The following is a 20254-nucleotide window of genomic DNA, read 5'->3' on the forward strand; positions in this document are numbered from 1 at the left end:
TAACCACTTAAAAATAAAAAGCTGCTTCAGGCACTCATTGTATTACTTTTTCTGTACTTTGGTATACTTGTTCATGTACTATTTTCCCATGATAACTGAGCTCTCTATTTTATTAGATGAGATAAAGCTACTCAATGAATGAATGAATGAATTAAAAGCATAAAAAAATAGTTCTTGAGGGGGGAAAATGACAAACTATAAGGATAATAAGCAGCAAGATAATAAATAATATCTGAGCAGAATGCTTCATAAAATGTATTTGCAGAAGAAAAATAAACACTCTGAATATGCATTTAGAAATAATTTTATTAATAATTTTCCAATAGGTGGTCCTACTTACAGAAGGATTAAGTTCTCCAGCAGTCCTTATGCTGGAATTAAAGAATTCCCTAGAGTCTCTTAGTGACAAACTCAGGTAAGGAAATAGAGGGAACATTTGTATGTTTTGCCATTTTATTTGACGAAATTTGCCCTAATGCTGATGTCCTACACCAGGGCCTTCGTGGACACTGTAAATCCAATGTTAAGGGCTTTAAATATGATATAGGGGCTTGTGCGGGCCCTCTACATAGGTATAAATGTCACCTTTTACTCTTACTAATATGTGCATCATGGCCTTATTCAGAGTGGGATTTATGCCCTATGTAAATTAGAATAGTAGAAATTGTCTGTCTGAACTTTGAAGATTAAACTGTCTTTTAAACCTTATTTCCCATAGCATTTGCTCTCCCCATTTACTTTTTATCCTACAAGAATTTGTTACAGAAAAAATAGAATGGTATTGGGCCCAAAACAGAGTCCTTTGGGATCTCACTTGATTCTTCTTCTGAACTTGACAAGTAATCAGTAGTTGCTCTTATTTTTTAAAAAATATATTTTCTGTGTAGTCAGTTGCGTATTCATCTTATGCTCAATCTGCATTTCACTAACTATGGGGAGGGGCTGTGGAACAATATTCAATGCCTTACTCAAGTTGAAGTGTACTGAGTCAGATTTTTAGTGTGGTCTCTCCTTTTCTACATGCAGCTTTTTGTAGATGGTCTCTTTCACATATGTGCTTGCATGGTATAATTTTTGTGCAGAAATTATAGAATTGACGTATACAGATTTCATTTGCATTTGAAGGCTATAGTACACAAAAGAGAGTGCACACAATAGCTGCACAAATAGAGGGCAAATTTAGCCCCCTTTGAAATCTGGTCTGTCAGGTATGTATTTGTTCCTATAACTCTTCTCGTGTACCATTTGAAACCTCAGGGTGCACTTACATAAATATTTTAAAAAATACATATAAAAATATACCTGACTTGACAAATATGGATATTAACCCTTACACAAATTTCTCTCTCTCATTCCCCACCACAAGAAAAACCCTCTCCATTTGGCCATATCCTCAAAAAAATTAAGAAATCCTGAATGAATATGCTGAGCTTCACAGCATGGCAACAAAAATGATTAGGGGACTGGAACATATGATTTATGAGGAGAGGTTGAAGAAACTGGGATTGTTTAGTCTGCGGAAGAGAAGAATGAGGGGGGATTTGATAGCTGCTTTCAACTACCTGAAAGGGGGTTCCAAAGAGGATGGCTCTAGACTGTTCTCAGTGGTAGCAGATGACAGAACAAGGAGTAATGGTCTCAAGTTGCAGTGGGGAGGTTTAGGTTGGAAATAAGGAAAAACTTTTTCACTAGGAGGGTGGTGAAGCACTGGAATGCGTTACCTAGGGAGGTGGTGGAATCTCCTTCCTTTGAGGTTTTTTTTTTTTTTGAGATCAGGCTTGACAAAGCCCTGGCGGGGATGATTTAGTTGGGGATTGGTCCTGCTTTGAGCAGAGGGTTGGACTAGATGACCTCCTGAGGTCCCTTCCAACCCTGATATTCTATGATTCCATGATTCTATGACCTAAATGTAATCTAAATGTGGTACTACTGCTGGACAAGAGGGAATGTGTTCCAGAGCAGAGGTAATTCATCAGAAAATATTAAAGACTTTCCTACCGTTTTGAAATCCATCTCTTCCTTCTACTTTATAGAAATAAGAACAGCCATACTGGGTCAGACCAATGGTCCATCTAGTCCGGTATCCTCCCTTCTGACAGTGGCCAGTGCCAGATAATTCCAAGGGGATGAACAGAACAGGGCAAATACCAGTGATCCATCCCCAGCTTGTGGCAGAAGGAGGTTTAGGGACACCATGAACATGGGGTTGCATCCCTTATTATTAGCCATTGATGGACCAATCCTCTGTGAATTTATCTAGTTTTATTTTGAATCCAGTTATACTTTTGGCCTTCACAACATCCCTTGACAATGAATTCCACAGGATGACTGTGTGTTATGGGAGAAGTACTTTCTTCTGTTTGTTTAAATCCTGCTGGCTATTAATTTAATTGGATTTAGTTCTTGTTTTATGTGAAGGGGTAAATAGCACTTCCCTATTCACTTTCTCCACACTATTCATGATTTTATAGACCTCTATCATATCCTTAGTCATTTCTTTTCTAAGATGAACAGTCCCAGTCTTTTTAATCTCTCCTATATGGAAGCTGTTCTATATGCCTAATAATTTTCATTGCCTTTCGCTGCACCATTTCCAGTTCTAATACATCCGTTTTGAGATGGGGTGACCAGAACTGCAGTATTCAAGGTGTGGGCATATAATATTTTCTGTTTTGTTGCCTATCCCTTTCGTAATGGTTCCTAATGTTCTGTTAACTTTTTTGATTGCTGCTGCACAACGAGCAGATATTTTCAGAAAACTGTCCACAATGAGTCCAACATCTCTTTCTTGAGTGGTAACAGCTAATTTAGACCCCATCACTTTGTATGTATAGTTGGGACTATGTTTTCCAATATGCATTACTTTGCACTTACCGACACTGAATTTCATCTGCCACTGTTTTGTCCAGTTACCCAGTTTTGTGAGATCCCTTTGTAACTCTTTGCAGTCAATTTTGGATTTAATATCTTGAATAATTTCATAATCTGCAGATTTTGCCATCTCACTGTTCACCTCCTTTCCAGATCATTTATGAATATGTTGAACACAACTGGTCTCATTACAGATCCAGAGAACCCCACTAATTTCCTCACTCTATTGTGAAAACTGACCATTTTTGCTATACTTTGTTTCCTATCTTTTAAGCAGTTGCTGATCCATGAGGACCTTCCCTCTTATCCCAGGAATGCCTAATTTGCTTAAGAGCCTTTGGTGAGGGCCCTTGTCAAAGGCTTTATGAAAGTCCAAATACGTTGTATCAACTGGATCTCCTTGTCCTCATGCTTGTTGACTCCCTCAAAGAATTCTAATAGATTGTAAGACATGGTTTCCCTTTCCAAAAGCCATTTTGACTCTTCCCCAATATACCATATTTATCTGTGTGTCTGATAATTCTGTTTTTTACTATAGTTTCAAACAATTTGCCTGGTACTGAGGTTAGGCTTACTGGCCTGTAATTGCCAGGGTTGCCTATGGAGCCTTTTTAAAAAATCGAGATGATGTTAGCTACCCTCCAGGTTGATTTCAGTGATAATATTCCTTCCATAGTTAGTAATTCTGCAATTTCATATTTGAGTTCCCTCAGTTCTCTTGGGTGAGTACCATCTGATCCTGGTGACTTATTACTGTTTAAATTATCAGTTTGTTCCAAAAAACTTCTCCATTGACACTCCAATCTGGGACAGTTCCTCAGATTTGTCACCTAAAAAGAATGGCTTTGGCGTGGCGATCTTCCCCACATCCTCTACAGTGAAGACCAATGCAAAGAATTCATTTAGCTTCTCAGCAACAACCTTGTCTTCTCTGAGTGCTCCTTTAGCACTTCAATTGTCCAGATGCCCCAGTGAGTGCTTTGCAGGCTTCTTGCTTCTGGTCTACTTAAAAAAAATGCTGTTAGGTTCTTGAAATTCTGTCTCGCTCTGCCATATCGTATTTTTGCACTTAACTTGCCAGAGTTTATGCTCCTTTCTATTTTCCGCATTAGGATTTGATTTCCGATTTCTAAAGGATGCCGTTTTGCCTCTAACTGCCTCTTTTGCTATGTTGGTGGCATTTTTTGGTTCTCTCTTCTTTTTTTTATTTGGGGCATATGTTTAATTTGAGCTCCTATTACAGTGTTTTTAAATAGTCTCCATGCCATTTTCAGGCATTTCACCCTTGTGACTGTTTCTTTTAATTGCCATTTATCTAGCTTTCTCATTTTTGTGTAGTTCCCTTTATGAAGTTAAATGCTGCTGTGGTGGGTTTCTTTAGCATTTTCCACCCTGCAAGGATGTTAAATTTAATTACATTATGGTCGCTATTACTGAGCAATTCAGCTATATTCACCTCTTAAACCAGATCCTGTGCTCCACTTCTCGTCCTGTGGGTTCCAGTACAAGCTGCTTCAAGAAGCAATCATTCATGGTGTCTAGAAATTTTTTCTCTGCATCCCTTCCTAACATAACACATACCTACTCAATAAGAGGATATTTGAAATCTCCCATTATTATTATGCCTTTGTAGCCTGTCTCATCTAACTGAGCATTTCACAATCACCATTGCTATCCTAGTCAGGGTTTCCTGCTGCTGTACTCTTATTGTTTGTTTAGGAGTATAGCAGTATAGTGAGGGGTGAAAGTAACAAGACTTACCAGTACGGGGGCCTGGCTCTGGGCCCCCAGAAGGGGTGGGGCCAAGGGTGGAAGGGGCGGGGCTGGGGTCAGCCTTCCCCAGCCAACTCATCTGTGCTGCCTGGCCCATGTTGCCTGGGGCTCTGGTGGAGATTTAAAAGGGCCTGGGGCTCCGGCTGTTGCTGTGGTAGCAGTGGCGATGGCAGCTGGGAGCCCTGGGCCCTTTTAAATCACCAGGCCCTGGGGCACCTGCCGTCAGTGGCCCTGCTAGCAGGGTCCCTACTGGCAGGGCTGCTGACGGGGTGGGGTGTGTTTAAAAGGGGCAGCGATGAATGTCGGCTGCATAGGGGCTGGTACTGGTGGCCACTTCTTACCAGTATGCCGTACCGGACCGTATCGGCATACTTTCACCCCTGAGTATAGTATTATTGTTCAGTAAAATTCATTAATGAAAATATATTACATTTTAGAGATGTTATATCATATGCAAATGAAAAAAATTGAAAGGTTTTTTTTTAATTATGTGCTTAAAATTTTCATTAGTATAAACTATTAAAACAGGTTAAATATTATAATAATAGGCCCTGGTACTCTCTATAAGGTTTGCTCAGATGGAGGTCTACACTCACGCATATCTAATAGCAGAACTGGGGCCATAGAATAGATTTTAATAAAGGGACAGGCTGTTAGCTGAGAGGACAAAGACGGATGCTCTGAGGAAGTTGCAATGATGTCTTCACAATCTGTCACTGATGAGACAGGGTATTTATTTAGAGTAAAAATCTGTAAAAATCTTTCTGTTCAGATTTGCTGAGGTCCTCTATTTACAGCTGAAATTAAAGAATTACAAAAATGTTTCATTTTTTGGTTTTCTTTCAACCATCTCTTAGTGCCTAAAATGCTGTTATAAACCTCTTATGGAACTAAGTTACATGCAGCAGGACAGCATGGTGTTTGGTCTATATTGAATATGTTGATTATTTCAATTTAAACCTTATAAGGCACCCATACACCAAACAAATACTTGCTGAAAACTATAATAAAAATAATAAAATGGTATGAGTGAAACTACCTAGTCAAAGAATTCCAGTGTCCCTAATGCAAATTTAGTACTTGATTGCAACCTAAGAGATACCTCAACAGAAATGTATTATAAAGCATTCTGTTATATGTTGTAATGTAAGCAGTCTTTGGATTTTCAAGTGTTAAAATAAATGTAAATGTGAGATGTCTTACTTCTGCTGCAGTATTCCACCCCTCTTAGCCAATCAGGATTCTGAAATATTATAAGAGATTAATAAGATTGATTAATATTTTACTAAGGGTATGGCTACACTACGATAATTATACTGGCATAACTATGTCAGTGTAGTTATGCTGGCATAAACCTGTAGTATAGGCGCAGCCTACACCAATGGAAGGGGTGTTTCTGACCGAGGAGGAACACAACTTCCCTGAAGTTAGCTATATGGATGGAAACATTCTTCCTTCGACATAGCTGCATTGACACTGGGGTTTAGATCAGCACTGTTTTATATCCATACCCCTGACTGACCTAGCTATGTCAATCCAACTTTAAAGTGTAGGCAAAGTCTTATATTTCTTAGGAACAGTCGGGGATCCTGGATGCCTGTTAGTAAACATGTGATAATTAAAAATAAGAGCTAGCAGACAATTAGATTGGGGAACACTAGGGTTTCTTAAATATTTCAAAGGATCAAAGAACTTATATAGCACATTGTTATCTAGCCTAAACTGTGCTTTCCAAACATACTTTTAAAATCTGTATTCAGTTTATCTGTCTAGTATGTCTAAATATAAACGCATCTCTGATTTATAAAGAGGCTTGCTTTAGTCTCTACAAAATCTGCATTGACATAACACAACTGGAAAAAAAAGCTTGATTTCTTTAAAACTTCAAAATAGATTTTGCTTCAGATGCTTAGCTTTTGAATCTATTCTAAATGAGTTGTGGTTGCAAATATTGTTTTGTGCACAAATATGAAACTGTACATAATATAGCTTTACTATATATATGAACATATATGTACACATATTTTTTTAAAACACAGGTCTTTACTTGACTTTGAAAACCATTCCTCTGAAGTACCAGTTGCCCGAGCTGAACTTACACAAATGATTGAAATATGTCAGGCCCTGAGAAACAGGCTGCAAAGAAACCATCAAGTAAGTTGTTACTATATCAGGATTTTATGTTAACTTCTCTTGTTTTGTTCACTTATTGTTTTAAAGTTTAGGTTGTGGGTTGTTTGTAGTTATCATAATTTGGATTGTACTTTTAAATACTTATTGCCATAATAAAAAGTTTAACACAAAATTTCCTTGCCTTCTGAGTTGATTTCTAGTTTCAGCAACATTTTGATGATGTATAAGGAAACAGTTCTCTTTTTTCCCCACAGAAAGTTGATTTCCCCTTCCAGAAATCAAACAGAGGTTTTCATTTTGTATCTTTACATCACCAAGTAATAATGGTACTTTTGTTAAGACGCTTGGCTTTTAAAAAGGTAGGCATGTAATATGAACATAAGAACATGAGAATGGCAATACTAGGTCAGACCAAAGGTCCATCTAGCCCAGTATCCTGTCTTCCCACAGTGGCCAATGCCAAGTGCCCTAGAGGTAATGAACAGAACATGTAATCATCAAGTGATCCACCCCTGTTACCCATTCCCAGCTTCTGGCAAACAAAAGCTAGGGACACCGTCCCGGCCCATCCTGGCTAATAGCCATTGATGGACCTATCCTTCATGAACTTATCTAGTTCTTTTGTGTATCTTTGCATAATCATTATAGAGATTGCCAAAGATATTGACTATGGTGGACAACCCAAGAGCAATGGCATGTGTAAATTGTTAATGGAAACACAATCTTCCTTGTAGTCTATCCTACCCAACAGTTAGGGAGAACAAAACATAAAGTATTCATATCAAGACAGATATAAGCATCGCAGCACATTGCATACGAGAAATCACCTTTCATTTGTGGATTGAGAAATATCCAAACATTGCAAACATTTATGCACATGCTTAATTTTAAGCATGTGAGTATTTTCACTTTTTTCAGTGGAACTGCCCACGTGTTTTAAATTAAGTACGTGGTTCTCTTTACATAATTTCATTGGATAGCTGGATATCTAAGTATAAGCATGACTTCCTGAGCCTGGAGGATGTTATAATAAGTCTGAATCTATTAAGTCTAAACCTGCACATTTGTATATAGTCCATAAATTAAACATATCTCTCCCTAATTGATTAATTACATCTGGTAAAACACCAAACTGATGACTGTTGAATGTAAATGAGATGAAGAAAGGAAACATTTGTTCCCACAGAGCTGGAAAAGATATTTATGATTATTTGTGCAAAATCACTTTAGCATTTGTGATCCCTTTAACACCTCCTTTCCATGAATATTAGTATGAGGGCTTTGTTTTGTTTGCAAAAATGTTCACTGGAAGGAAAGGTGGCTGGAATACTCATATATGTGTTAGCATAAACCTTCATGCCACAAATGACCAATTCAAGCCCTCTGCCTTTAACAGAAGTTGTAGTTATCTAATTATGGAGTAGGAACCATAGCATACAACTTAGGTTAATGATCACACAAGGCAAATAAAGTAGATTCAGCTTATTAGCAGCCCCTTAATTGCCAGCAAAAAGTTGTCTTTGTCCGGCAGTTGCAAATGAGCGGAAGGTAGGTTTGTGGGGCTATAGCCAGGAAGGAAGTGCTGAGATGTGCCTTCCCTGGTTGCAGTCCTGCAAACCTTCCTGTGGGCAGGGCAACTGTAGGGAGGAGGGCTGCTGCCTGGATGCTGGGGCTTTCTATGGGGAGCCAGGATGCTGAGTGCCCACAGAAGTATACAATACTTCTCCCTGTGCTCTCCAGGTGTCAGAGCTCAGCATGTCCCAGTGCTTTCTTCCCTGGGTGCAGCCCCCTGACAGGGTGCAGCCTGAAGACAGCAGGGAGCCTGCAGCCCCTTACCTCCTGGTCCTTGTGAGCAAGCAGGTTTTCAAGGCTGCAGCCCCACAAGGAAGCACTGGGACGTGCTGAGTACCTGCCACTGGAAGGTTTGTGGGGCTGCAGCCAAGAAGGCATGTCTAAGCTCTTCCTTCTGTGGCTGCAGCCTTGAAAACCTGCCTGTAGCTAGGGCCGTTCTCCAAAAAATGTTCTTAATAAGCAACATGCCATTGCAAATATCCAAATCCCATTAACTTTAAAGTCAATGGGATGGCATTGGTTCTTGGCAATAGGTTGCTATTAACTGGAAGTTGTTAATATGCAGGTTGCTATTAAGCAGAATCTATTGTAGATACAGAAAAGACTAAAAAAAAAAAGTTTGCAAGCAATTTATAGATTGAAATTTGTTCCCATTAAAGGTTTGTCAAATAATTGTGACTGAACAAATTTGTAAAAATGAGTCAACGCATGGATAATTTGCAAACAAAATTGAGAGCTGAATTTATTGAATATATTGTTTTTCTATGAATAGTTAGACCACCTCTACTTATCAGTAGACAATTTTTCATTCTTCAGCTTTCCATCTCCAGCTACCTGACCTTTCCCTCTGGAGAAGAAAATGTTCATTGTTACCCAAAAGAAAGCGTTATGCAAAAGATGCAACTCATGTATAATCTACATTTACAGCTTCTGAAGTAATGAAATCTGGGAAGAGTTTTCTTCCAGAATCAATTTTAAATCCCAGCAGATGGTACAAAGATTTGCTCCAAGTCACAATAGAGAGACGGGAAGGAGGAAAAATCCCAGTCTAAGGATTAATTGGATATGGATAGTTGGATGATAAAAAATGAATTTTCTGTTCTTACTGTTACTTTCTAGTGATGATATGAACAGTAGCAAAAGCACTAAAACAATACATGATTGTATTTCAAACAAAACTTTTGTCCGTTTTTTATTCTGTACTCCATTTGGAATGTTATCAATATATTACAAACCCATTATATATGTTGGAGGACCAGGTCAAGGTTATTCAGCTGGAATAGCTTTAGACATGTTATCCTTGATTATGTTTAAAGGATTGGGTTACCTCAGAAGCTTTGATCCCACAATGTGACATATTCCCCATCTACCTTTATATGTAGGTCAGTTTCACTAGTACTAGTAAGATCATTTAGGTCTGTTCCTCTCTCCAGGTTTGCAAAGACATTTTCTTCTATAATGCTAATTTGCTAAGGATTCCTATGTTTTAGATGGCATTTATAACTGAATACTTATATAAAATTTAAATCCTACATTTAAATGTTTTCTATTCATTCTTTTAGTGATTTTTATACAGTACTTTTGTTCGGTGGTTTATTCTGAAAGGTTAGAGAAACTCAAGTTGAGAACTAGTCTCTCTATTTTCTTTTTAGAAGGCTTCATTTTACAAATTTAGTTTAAAATGTATAGTCTTTTGAATTTCTAGTTCTTGGGTGCAGTATTATTCATTTCAGATAAAGATTATTTTCAAAAAGTAAATGCTAGTGTTTTTAGAGTCTCATTTTCAGTGGTGCTGAGCATTCATTTTCAACTGATATCAGAGGAAACTGTAGGTCCTCTGCTCCTCCGAAATCCAAACCCTTAATATACATGAGCATTACAAAAATTTTCCACTGGGTGGCTACTATGATTGAGAATGTAGTAGGGTTCAGGTGATGGCTTTGGAATGACTTTTTGTTTCCAAATAAACAGTACTTCACTGGGTGAAGAAGAAATACACCCCAATTTTCCATTGCTAATAATGTATAGTAACAGTTTATGACCTAAATGGAAACAGTGTAAGAAAGCAATGTATTTTATATATTTGAACTATTCCACTCCATCATATATAAATGGTATTTTTTTTTCTGAGTTGGGATAAGTGCTTTTGACAAATTTCAGTATGATTGGATCTTGTAATTAAATGTTTGAATAGAGAGACTCATAACATTCATGGCATTTGTTCTATACAAGAATAATATAGAATGTCTGTGAAGATCAATTTGAGTGATTTTAAATTCAGAAAATTATATTATCTTTAATGCTTTGCTAAAAATGATTTGAAAGTGAGACTTTAATGTTTAAAAAAACAAATATAAAGTTATTCTGTTGCAGAGTATTGAATGTAACAGAATCAATGAAAGTCATATTGATCCACCTATGTTCCTTAATTAGAAATAAAGGTAAAGGCTATGCCTATTAAGACCTTTTGTATTAGAATGCTATAGAGCTTAGGATCCCATCTGTTTTTTATCATAGTTTGGTTCTCCTTGCAATAATTGAAACATTTGATGGGGGACCAAAATATTTTTTTTAATAATAGCTATATATGCAAGAAACAAAGCACCAGTGGCCAGAGGGCTTAAAGTCAAAGCTTCTTTAGACCTCACTATCTCCCCCCCCCCATCCCCCACCTCTTCAAATCTGGCTCTAAAAGAGGAAATTAGGGTGGGTAGGGAAATGAATCTTACACTGTTTTCTGTGTCACATTGTAAGCAGCACATTACTACTCTTCTGTAAGTATATTTTTCACAGATGTAAGATGTAAAATCATCCTTCTGACCCTCAGTAGAGCTCTACTGGCAAAAGGCCTACTATAGATGCAATTATGCTGACAAAAATATTGTTTTGCTGGGGTAGCTTATTTTACACACAAAAATGGTATAAACTATATTGGCAAAACTGGTATAAACTACATTACATTATAAACTACTCTGAAACCTGTCATACATTAGGAGGGTTTGCCTGTGTAGCTGTGCTGGCAAAGCTTTTAAGTATAGACAAGGCCTTAGGGATTTAAAAAGGAAAACAAAAGCCTTGCAACCTACTAGATACATTTAAATGAAGAGGGATTTCTAAGGTAAATTACTAGTTTTCCATGAGATGGTTTAAGTCAGAAAAGTGGTAGGGTATCAAACACATTGTTTTCCTGTGGAACTCCCATACAACTTGGATGGAAGGAAAGAAAGAAAAGCAAGTCCTTTGGACTAATGCAGTACCCCGTCTTCTCTGGACACTTTAAATTCAAATCTGGTTTTAGGTGACAAGTGGGTCTGCCTTGTTCCTAATAAATATTGCCCAAGCGTTGGACAATTTATCGTGATTAACCAGTTCCACAACAACATAATCAACTAATCCTTACTCAGCAGCAACTGATTAATAAATGTCTCTGCCATATTTTTCCAAGAAAGCTAGTTAGATGTGTCCCATCCTATCATCTTGATATTAAAAATCAATTTCTAATAGTTAACTTTTGATATCCAATTCTATATATGTTCTCATATCATGCTTATCACCATAGTATCTGAGCACCTTTCTGTACTGCATTAAGAAATGTGACTGTGACACAGTGGACATTTTTGGTAATATTTTTATGAAGCCTATACATGCCTCAGATTCCCCTTTATATTGCATTGCTACCCAGTGAGGGAAACAGGATTAAGTTTGCTCTCAGGACAGGCTAAGAGACAGGGCTTGTATTCACATACAGTGCTACAGCAACACAGCTGCAGCACTTCAATGAAGATGCTCCTTACGCTGATGGAAGAGCTTCTCCTAACAGTATAGTTAATCCAACTCCCTGAGAGGCAGTAGCTATGTCAGTGGGAGAAGCTCTTTCCTTGACATAGTGCTGGCTATCTGCGGGTTAGCTCAGTATAACTTCACTCAGACGTGTGGATTTTTCACACCCCTGAGTGACGGAGTTATACTGATGTAGGTCTGTAGTGTAGACCTGGGCATAGGCAGGTGTGTGTGTTGCTTAGCTCTCTGAGTGGACTGAATAGGTCATTTAAAAGGACTGGCCTAAGCTGATCCATCTCAGTGAAAAATCCTAGAAGACAATGGAAAACCCGATCACCAGGACATCAACACCTAGCAACCAGTGATCCAAAGGGAGGAAGATTTCCCAGGCTCTTAGCAGGGAATCAGAGCAGACACCTCAGCTTGAGAACAAAGGACTGAGAGGTGTGAGGTAGGGGGGAATAAATTTGAGCTCTGGTAGCTCTCTGACCTGGGAACTGACTAAGGAAGGAAATGAGAAGGAGAGCCAGAGATGGCTGGCTGGCTGGCTCATCATGGCACTGGCTTGGCCAGGATGGACTATGGCTTAACTTCTGCCTCTCTTTGCTAATTTTAAGACTTACTATGCTGTGTTCCAGCTGAATAATAAACGCTACTGTTTTGAAAATGCTGCTTGAGTCACTGTCACTATAAATAATTAAGGGAGGTGCATTAATCCCTTGAGTGTGCACGCCTCTACCCAGAGTGTACTTCAGTTGGACTTGCTGAATAGATCTCACAGTGTGAAGCAGGAGTGCTGAAGCCCCAGAGATTCAGTCTTAGGCGGCGGTGAGGCCGCATGGCCTACCCTGAAGGAAGAGTGAGACCCCTTGCAGTCTGGCACATCAAAGGGGTTTCTCCAAGAGACTGTTTCAAATCTGGGGGCATAGCACCGATCCTGTGGATATATAACAGTGACTAACATCAGTCACATGTTTGTTCTTTGATCCTTTCCCTAGGGGGAGAAGTGTGTGCAGTGGAGTGTCTTGTTTTGGTAGTGTTTTAGGTTTTTAAACATACATGTTGCTATATATTTATGTTGTCCTAGGTTCAAAGTAATCAGCTTTTCCAAGAAGTAACAGAAATGACTTGGGTGCTGTTGAATATGTTAATTTATTGCACACATTGCTCATCACCATAGTAACTAAGTGAAATTTGCATAACTGTTAAGAAAATACATTATTTGTCACATCCATACAAAAAGCTATATTATACTAATATGCAGGTTGTAAAGCGGAGCTCTCACAAGTCATAAAATGCCAACATTAACTCTCTGCTTGTGCCTATGCATTATGTTACATTCTGAAAAAGGGGGTGAGCAGTGAAGTGGCAAAACTTGCAGATGACGCACAATTATGTGCTAATTAAGACTAGCAAAGACTCTGAGCAACTTCAGAGGGACTCAGCAAAAGTAGGTGAATGGGCAGCATTGTTGGCAAATGCAAGGTAATGCATCCTGTAAGGAATAATGTAAACCCATTACATATACCATTGCATTCTGAAGCCACTCAGGAAAAAGGCTTGGGATAAAATCCTGGCCCCCTTCAAGTCAATGGGAGTTTTGTCCCTGACTTCAGTGCGGCCAGGATTTCCCCTATAGATTTCATTCTGGAGCGAATGATGCAGTCAAAAAAGCAAAGAAAGCATTAAGATGTATAATGAATATGACAGAAAATAATACTGAAAATAACATAGTGCTGTTATATAAATTAATGGTATTCCTGTACCTGAAGCGCTGTGTTCAAGTCTGGTTGCCCTATCTCAAAAAGGATATAGCAACAATTTATTCCACTGCTTAACTACCCTGACTGTTAGAAAGTTTTTCCTAATGTCCAACTTAAACTGCCCTTGCTGCAATTTAAGCCCATTGCTTCTTGTCCTATCCTCAGAGGTTAAGAAGAACAATTTCTCTTCCTCTTCCTTGTAACAACCTTTTATGTACTTGAAAACTGTTATCATGTACCCCCTCAGTCAATTTTTTCAATCTTCCTTCATAAGTCATGTTTTCTAGACCTTTAACCATTTTTGTTGCTCTTCTCTGAATTTTCTCCAATTTATCCATATCTTTCCTGAAATGTGGACACAGTACTTCAGTTCAGACCTACTAAGCATGGAGTAGAGCGGAAGAATTACTTCTTATGTCTTGCTTATAACATTCTGCTAATGCATCCCAGAATGAGATTTGCTTTTTTGGCAAGTGTTACTCTGTTGACTCACATTTAGCTTGTGATTCACTAGGACTTAGCAGGTCACTTTGCACAGTGCTCCTTCCTAAGCAGTCATTTCCCATTTAGTATGTATGCAATTGATTGTTCCTTCCTAAGTGGAGTACTGTACTACGAATTTGTCCTTTATTGAATTTCATCCTATTTACTTTAGACCATTTCTCCAGTTTGTCCAGATTATTTTGAAGTTCAATCCTATCCTCCAAAGCACTTGCAATCCTGCCAATCTTGGTATCATCCGCAAACTTTATAAGTGTACTTTCTATGCTATTATCTAAATAATTTATGAAGATACTGAACAGAACCAGACCCAGAACTGGTCCTTGCAGTCCAGAACCCCACTTGATTGTGAACTGCTGATTACTCTGTGAGAACGGTTTTCCAACTGTTATGCAACCACCTTATAGTAGCTCCATCTAGTTGTATTTCCCTAGTTTGTTTATGAAAAGGTCATGCAAGACAGTATCAAAAACCTTATTAAAGTCAAGATACACCAAATCTACTGCTTTCCTCCATCCACAAGGGTTTTACCCTGTCAGAGAAAGCTATTAGATTGGTTTGACACCGTTTTGTTATTGACAAGTCTATGCTGACAGTTATTTATCGCCTTATTATCTTCTAGGTGTTTGCAAATTGATTGCTTATTTGCTCTATTATCTTTCCACATACTGAAGTTAAGCTGACTGGTCTGTAATTCCCTGGGTTGTCCTTATTCCCGTTTTTATAGATTGGCACTATATTTGCCCTTTTCCAGTTGGTCGTTGCCTTAGGCACATTTCACCTTTCCCATGTAATGTTCAGTAGTGTATACCCCATAGTCATATAGTACAAATTATGTATATGAAGCTTAACAGAATTAGGTCATAATTCTGTTCAAATCCATTAGATTTGATTTCAGAAAGGTCTTTCTGCATGTTCACTGTAGACATCAATGGTAAAGTGGTGGTTGGCCACTACAGTTTCCAAAGCACTAGAGCAACTTCACCATTTATGAATCTTTACCCTAATGAGAAACTGCAAGACACACTCCCTAAACTGTGTATTGCAATATAAAATGAAAACTACCTTGTCAGTGGCAGCTTTGTGGGGTCAGCACTTCTGAAAATTGTGCCCATTAGAAATAGATATGAAAATAAAGCTTTATGTTCAAGATAATAAAAGAAATGTCTTATTTTACTGGACCATTTTTATTTATCTTCTGAATTTAAAAATGGGCAATAATGAAAGAGACTAGCCTAAAATTTAGAACCATTTTAGATACTTTGTATGCTTTTTCAGTTCTCACAGGAATACAGCCTAAAGGAAACAATATAAATTAATGATGAAATTCATTTCAGAGATAGCATTGGTATTGAGCCCGGAAGAATGAAATTAAACCTGTATTGTTCTAAAAACATCCCTTTACGACTTCTAGAGGGTGAAAATTTGTACATATGGCTTCAAGGCTTGTTTTCCCTAAGTATTTGGACATATAGCATGTCACGTGTGCTTAAAGTTAATTCTGTAGCTCAACTGTACATATGAGAGAAAAATTGGTTTCTCATCAAGAGCCACAATTGCACCATGTGTCCTATTTTAAAACTGTCCATTCAGAATCAATTTGATGTATATTCAGAAATGGAGAGGTACACACGGTGCTCATATATCAGTTTTTTTTTTTAAATGCAGGCAGTAGGTTAATGAGGGGGGTCAGGTGCAAGTATTAGAGTGTTAGAATTGTAGTAATCCCATCATCCTTAATAAGTCTATGTGCTTTGAGAACTTGGCATAATAATAATGTGCATAATGCTTGTAATTGTGACAAAATCATGGGTCATCACCTTTGCTGTAAAAATCTCCTCTGTCAATTGTTTTTCATAAAATGTTTTTTGGGTTCAATTATGAATATTTTGGTGTGGACATTTTTATTTTCATTTATAATAATTATAGTCCATGTACATTTTTCAAAAGAGAAAACAACATAATTTTATGAAAACTGCAGTACTCTACAGCAGCTTTAATGAAAACCTAAATTTTGAGTCATTGCAATGTATTGCCTTGGACTTATTCCAGATTTGCTTTTTTGAACAGACTGCATCCACAAGGCAGGTACAGCTCAAAAGTCTGTCAGCAGAAATATTGCTCCAGTTCCAACAGTTTGCATTGAATTTTTTTCTAGAATTCTTTCTGGCTTTATTCTTTTTTTATTTTCATTTAAATAGAAATAGACTCCATGAGCCCAAGGCTGGAATCTGTTCAACAGCAGTGTCCATTGGTCCATGCCTGCATCCTTCACCTTGTCATGCTCTAAAGCAATGCCATAAGGGACAGTGCAGACTGTCTCTCCAGTTCCTTTCTGCCACTTGTGGTTTGGGATGGAACCTTTCTGTGTCACTGACCTTCTAGTGTTCTGCTTGAATTTCAACTGTAAATAACTTGTAAATAGTTTTTATCTTAGGTATTTAGCTTAGTTAAGGCTGGCCTTTCCTGGGGTCTTCTCTGTGAGTGATCTGCATGAGAGTTGCCTGTACTGCCTCAGGGAATTACACATTCCCTCAAAGTGTGTTATCTGCCACTCATTCCCCCCTTGTACTAGGCAGTTTTGGGTGTTAAGACTCCACAGACACTTAATGAAACTCTCCATGAGATCCCTTTCTGACTGGGACCCAGTTTATTGAGTGAGTCTGAACTCGATTATCATCATGATCATGTTCCCATTACGCCTCTAGTGTTTAGGGCAGTGATGAAGCTCCTCCACTCCTGTCTGTTTCTGGCAAGTCTTTCAATGGTTCCCCAGCTGTGCCCCAGGTTTTTCAGCTTGGCTTCCACCGCTCTTCACCGTGTTATTTTTGGACAGCCTCGTTTTTGCTTGCCTTTATGTGTCCATCTTATTGCTACTCTGATGATGGAATCAGTTTCCATCTGAAGAACATGGCCAATCCATCTCCAACGCCTCCTGGCAATGATAGTGCTCATTCTTCTTGGCTACACTGCGTGAATAGATCTTGGTTTGAGATTGTTCTGGGCCAAAAGATACGGAGGATTTTTCTAAGGCAGGTTGTATGGAAAGAAGACAGTTTGAACACGTCACACTTTCTCATTTCCCAGCATTCTGCACTATAAAGTAATGTTGAAAGTCTACAGCTCTGATAAATTTTGAGTTTGGTTTTGGTGTTATATTTTGATGATTTCCAGACAGTATTTAAGCTCCTGAAGGTGTTCTTGGCTTTACTGATTTTGTTCCAGATGTCCTGGCTTGTTCCACCGTCCTGGCTGATGGTGCTACCTAAATATGTGAATGTTTCTACATTGGTCAGAACATAATCCTCTATCCGTACTGGTGATGGTGAGGTAATATTAAAGGTAATGATATCAGTCTTATTGCACTTGATTTTCAGTCCAATTTGCTGATTGAATTCATCGAGTCGAGTTGTTTTTTCTTGTATATGGTGTTGGGTATGTGATTGGAGAGCGAGAGTGTGTTTTGTTTTATTTTGATTGGTAACTTACTTTGTTCTGTCTGTTATTACTTGAAACCACTTAAATCCTACTTTTTATACTTAATAAAATCATTTTGTTTATTAATTAACCCAGAGTAAGGTCTGTTAAAGTTTCATAGTCCTGGCTGATATTCCTGATAGTGAAAAAAGCCCAGACCAACTCTGAGTTTTGGTTGATTCTTCATATTTTTAGCACAGATTTATTTGGGATGCCATGGTTACTAATACTTTTCACTGATTTTCCATCTTCTGAAATGTTCCCTCAAAATAAATGGCACAGATTTGAGCATTCAAGTTCACCATTAAAGTGAGGTTTTTTTGTTGTTGTCAGCTGCTTTTGCTTTTTTGTTCTGTGTGTTGAATAACTAATTAAGCAAGAAGTATGGCTTTTCTGGTGGTACAGTATATCATAATTTTATCCAAACCATCACTCCATTCCTTAATTTTGGGATTACAGACATAATTAGCTTTTAGCTACCTACGCATGATTTTAATTGGTTAAAATAAACAGTGACATAGATTATTTTTTTCATTTTCTGTCCCTTTTCTTAGGCAACTGGTATGGATAATCTTGCATTATCGTGGATGATATCAAGAAGAAACCTAGAAAAACAACCTATGACCCTCATAGACCTTTGCTATGGGAAGATAGAAAACGTAAACCTACGCTATCTGGTAAGAACTTTAAACCGGAAATATTGAGACTGCATTTCTATTGCTCAAGCTTTAATTTTACTACATGAGCTTCTTCACTCATTGTTTCTTAAATTTCTAGCAAATGTTGAATTGTTAAGCATTTGTCTTGATGTTTTATGTCTCATTATGATTGGGACAAAATCTGAGAAATGGAAAAACATGAGTACAAGGGCTTAGAAAGAAGATTCTCAGACCCTAATGGATGGGGTGTGACTGCAGCTGTCCTTTAGTTTCTATTACAGCTATAATCTACTGCTGTTTCTCATATGGAAGTTGTGGCTCCCAGATCAACTCTGTGCAAAAATCTAAGTAACATAGACTAGACCGGCTAGTGAATCTGCATTATTTTCCTACTTCATCCTGCACCTGTTTCCACTCTTTAGGGAGTTGTATTGCTCCACCAGAGAGATTGCTCTTGCTTCCACATTCAGACAACCTGCAGTTTTTAAAGCCACTTTTAGACCTTAAGTGCCTGCCTAGAGGCCCCTGCGATATTATCTCATTGCTAATTTGTATACTGCAGTGTAGACATGTATGGCACTTTCCAAACAAGTATCGAGACACTGTGATCCAACATGCTTATCATATGAGTTAGATAGATAATGAAAGATCATAACACACAATGGGGGTGGGATGGAAGGAAGAGAGACAAGGGAAATAAGGAGGAAAGGACATTGCTTTTCAAGAGATAGGTGGTTTTGTTGTTAAGAAAATGTTGCTTGCAAAGTACTGAAATAATTTAGTTTGTTTCTGTCCCCTATTTTTTAATGAGAGGGAGCACAGAAGGATAAGGGAAAATAGAGGGAGCAGATAACACTGGAGCTGAGATTAGTGACAGAAATGTGGTTGGAAGAGGAGAGTGAGATTGGTTGGCTCACTTGAAGTAGAAGGGTATTCTGGGAATGAAGGGGTGTGGGGGCATGAAGACACAAGTGATAGAAAGAAGCCGAGGGAAAACTAAGGGGAAAACTGAGTAGAGTGCATGACATGAGTGGGAAGTAGTGAAAACTAGAGTTGATCTGTGGGTAGCCTTGAAGGGAGAGGATGAGCTATTTGAACTTGATGCAGAGGCCATTTCCTATTAAGAGTTTTGAGGTGGGCAGTTTGAGGGGGCAGTTACATGACTGGAGCACCAGGGAGAGAAGAACATGGTAGCAGCAGTACTGTGGATAGACTGAACAGAGATGAAGTGGCAAGAATGGAGCCAGAGACGAAGAATTTAGTGATGAGGTGTAAGAGAGCCAAGGCATGAATCAGGCTTTTAACAATGGACACAGAGAGATGGATTTCCTAAGAGCTTGGTATTGTGTGAAAAGAATTTAAAAGCACAGATTGTGGGAAATAGAATAGAAGTGCTAATGTAGGGAAGAGGAGAGAATTTTAGAGAAAAAGAAGTTCAGTGTTTAGCATATTTCCTTGACAAGCGGATGAAAGTCAAGACTAGAGAGACAAAAGATCAAACAGAGGGGTAATAAATCTGTCCCTGAGCTGTTGCCTGACTCTCCATTTCACGCAGCATTCAGTTGCTTGAATGAAGGACCTCATTGTGTACTGTAGATATTCTTACATCATTTATCATATTATGTACCTACAAGAAAGAACAAAAAAAAGTTCCATTCAGTGCTAATAATAGTGACATATATATGCAACAATAAAGTCTGAACTAATTGTGTTTGTCATTTTACA

At 38.2% G+C, this 20254-nt stretch overlaps 1 protein-coding gene across 1 annotated transcript in view; it reads left to right on the forward strand.

Moving 5' to 3' along the window:
- Positions 1 to 18506, forward strand: part of LOC140911472 (uncharacterized) — a 91926-nt gene extending 73420 nt beyond the window's left edge. Inside the window, exons 7-10 of the mRNA XM_073344576.1 lie at positions 327 to 415; positions 6684 to 6798; positions 17619 to 17735; positions 18425 to 18506. Of these exons, the coding sequence (XP_073200677.1) occupies positions 327 to 415; positions 6684 to 6798; positions 17619 to 17696 (282 nt within the window). The 3' untranslated portion in view covers positions 17697 to 17735; positions 18425 to 18506. The remainder of the gene's footprint in view (positions 1 to 326; positions 416 to 6683; positions 6799 to 17618; positions 17736 to 18424) is intronic.
- Positions 18507 to 20254: the final 1748 nt, after the last annotated feature.

This window comes from Lepidochelys kempii, chromosome 5 (genome assembly GCF_965140265.1).
Source record: "Lepidochelys kempii isolate rLepKem1 chromosome 5, rLepKem1.hap2, whole genome shotgun sequence".
NCBI classification, from domain to species: domain Eukaryota; kingdom Metazoa; phylum Chordata; order Testudines; family Cheloniidae; genus Lepidochelys; species Lepidochelys kempii.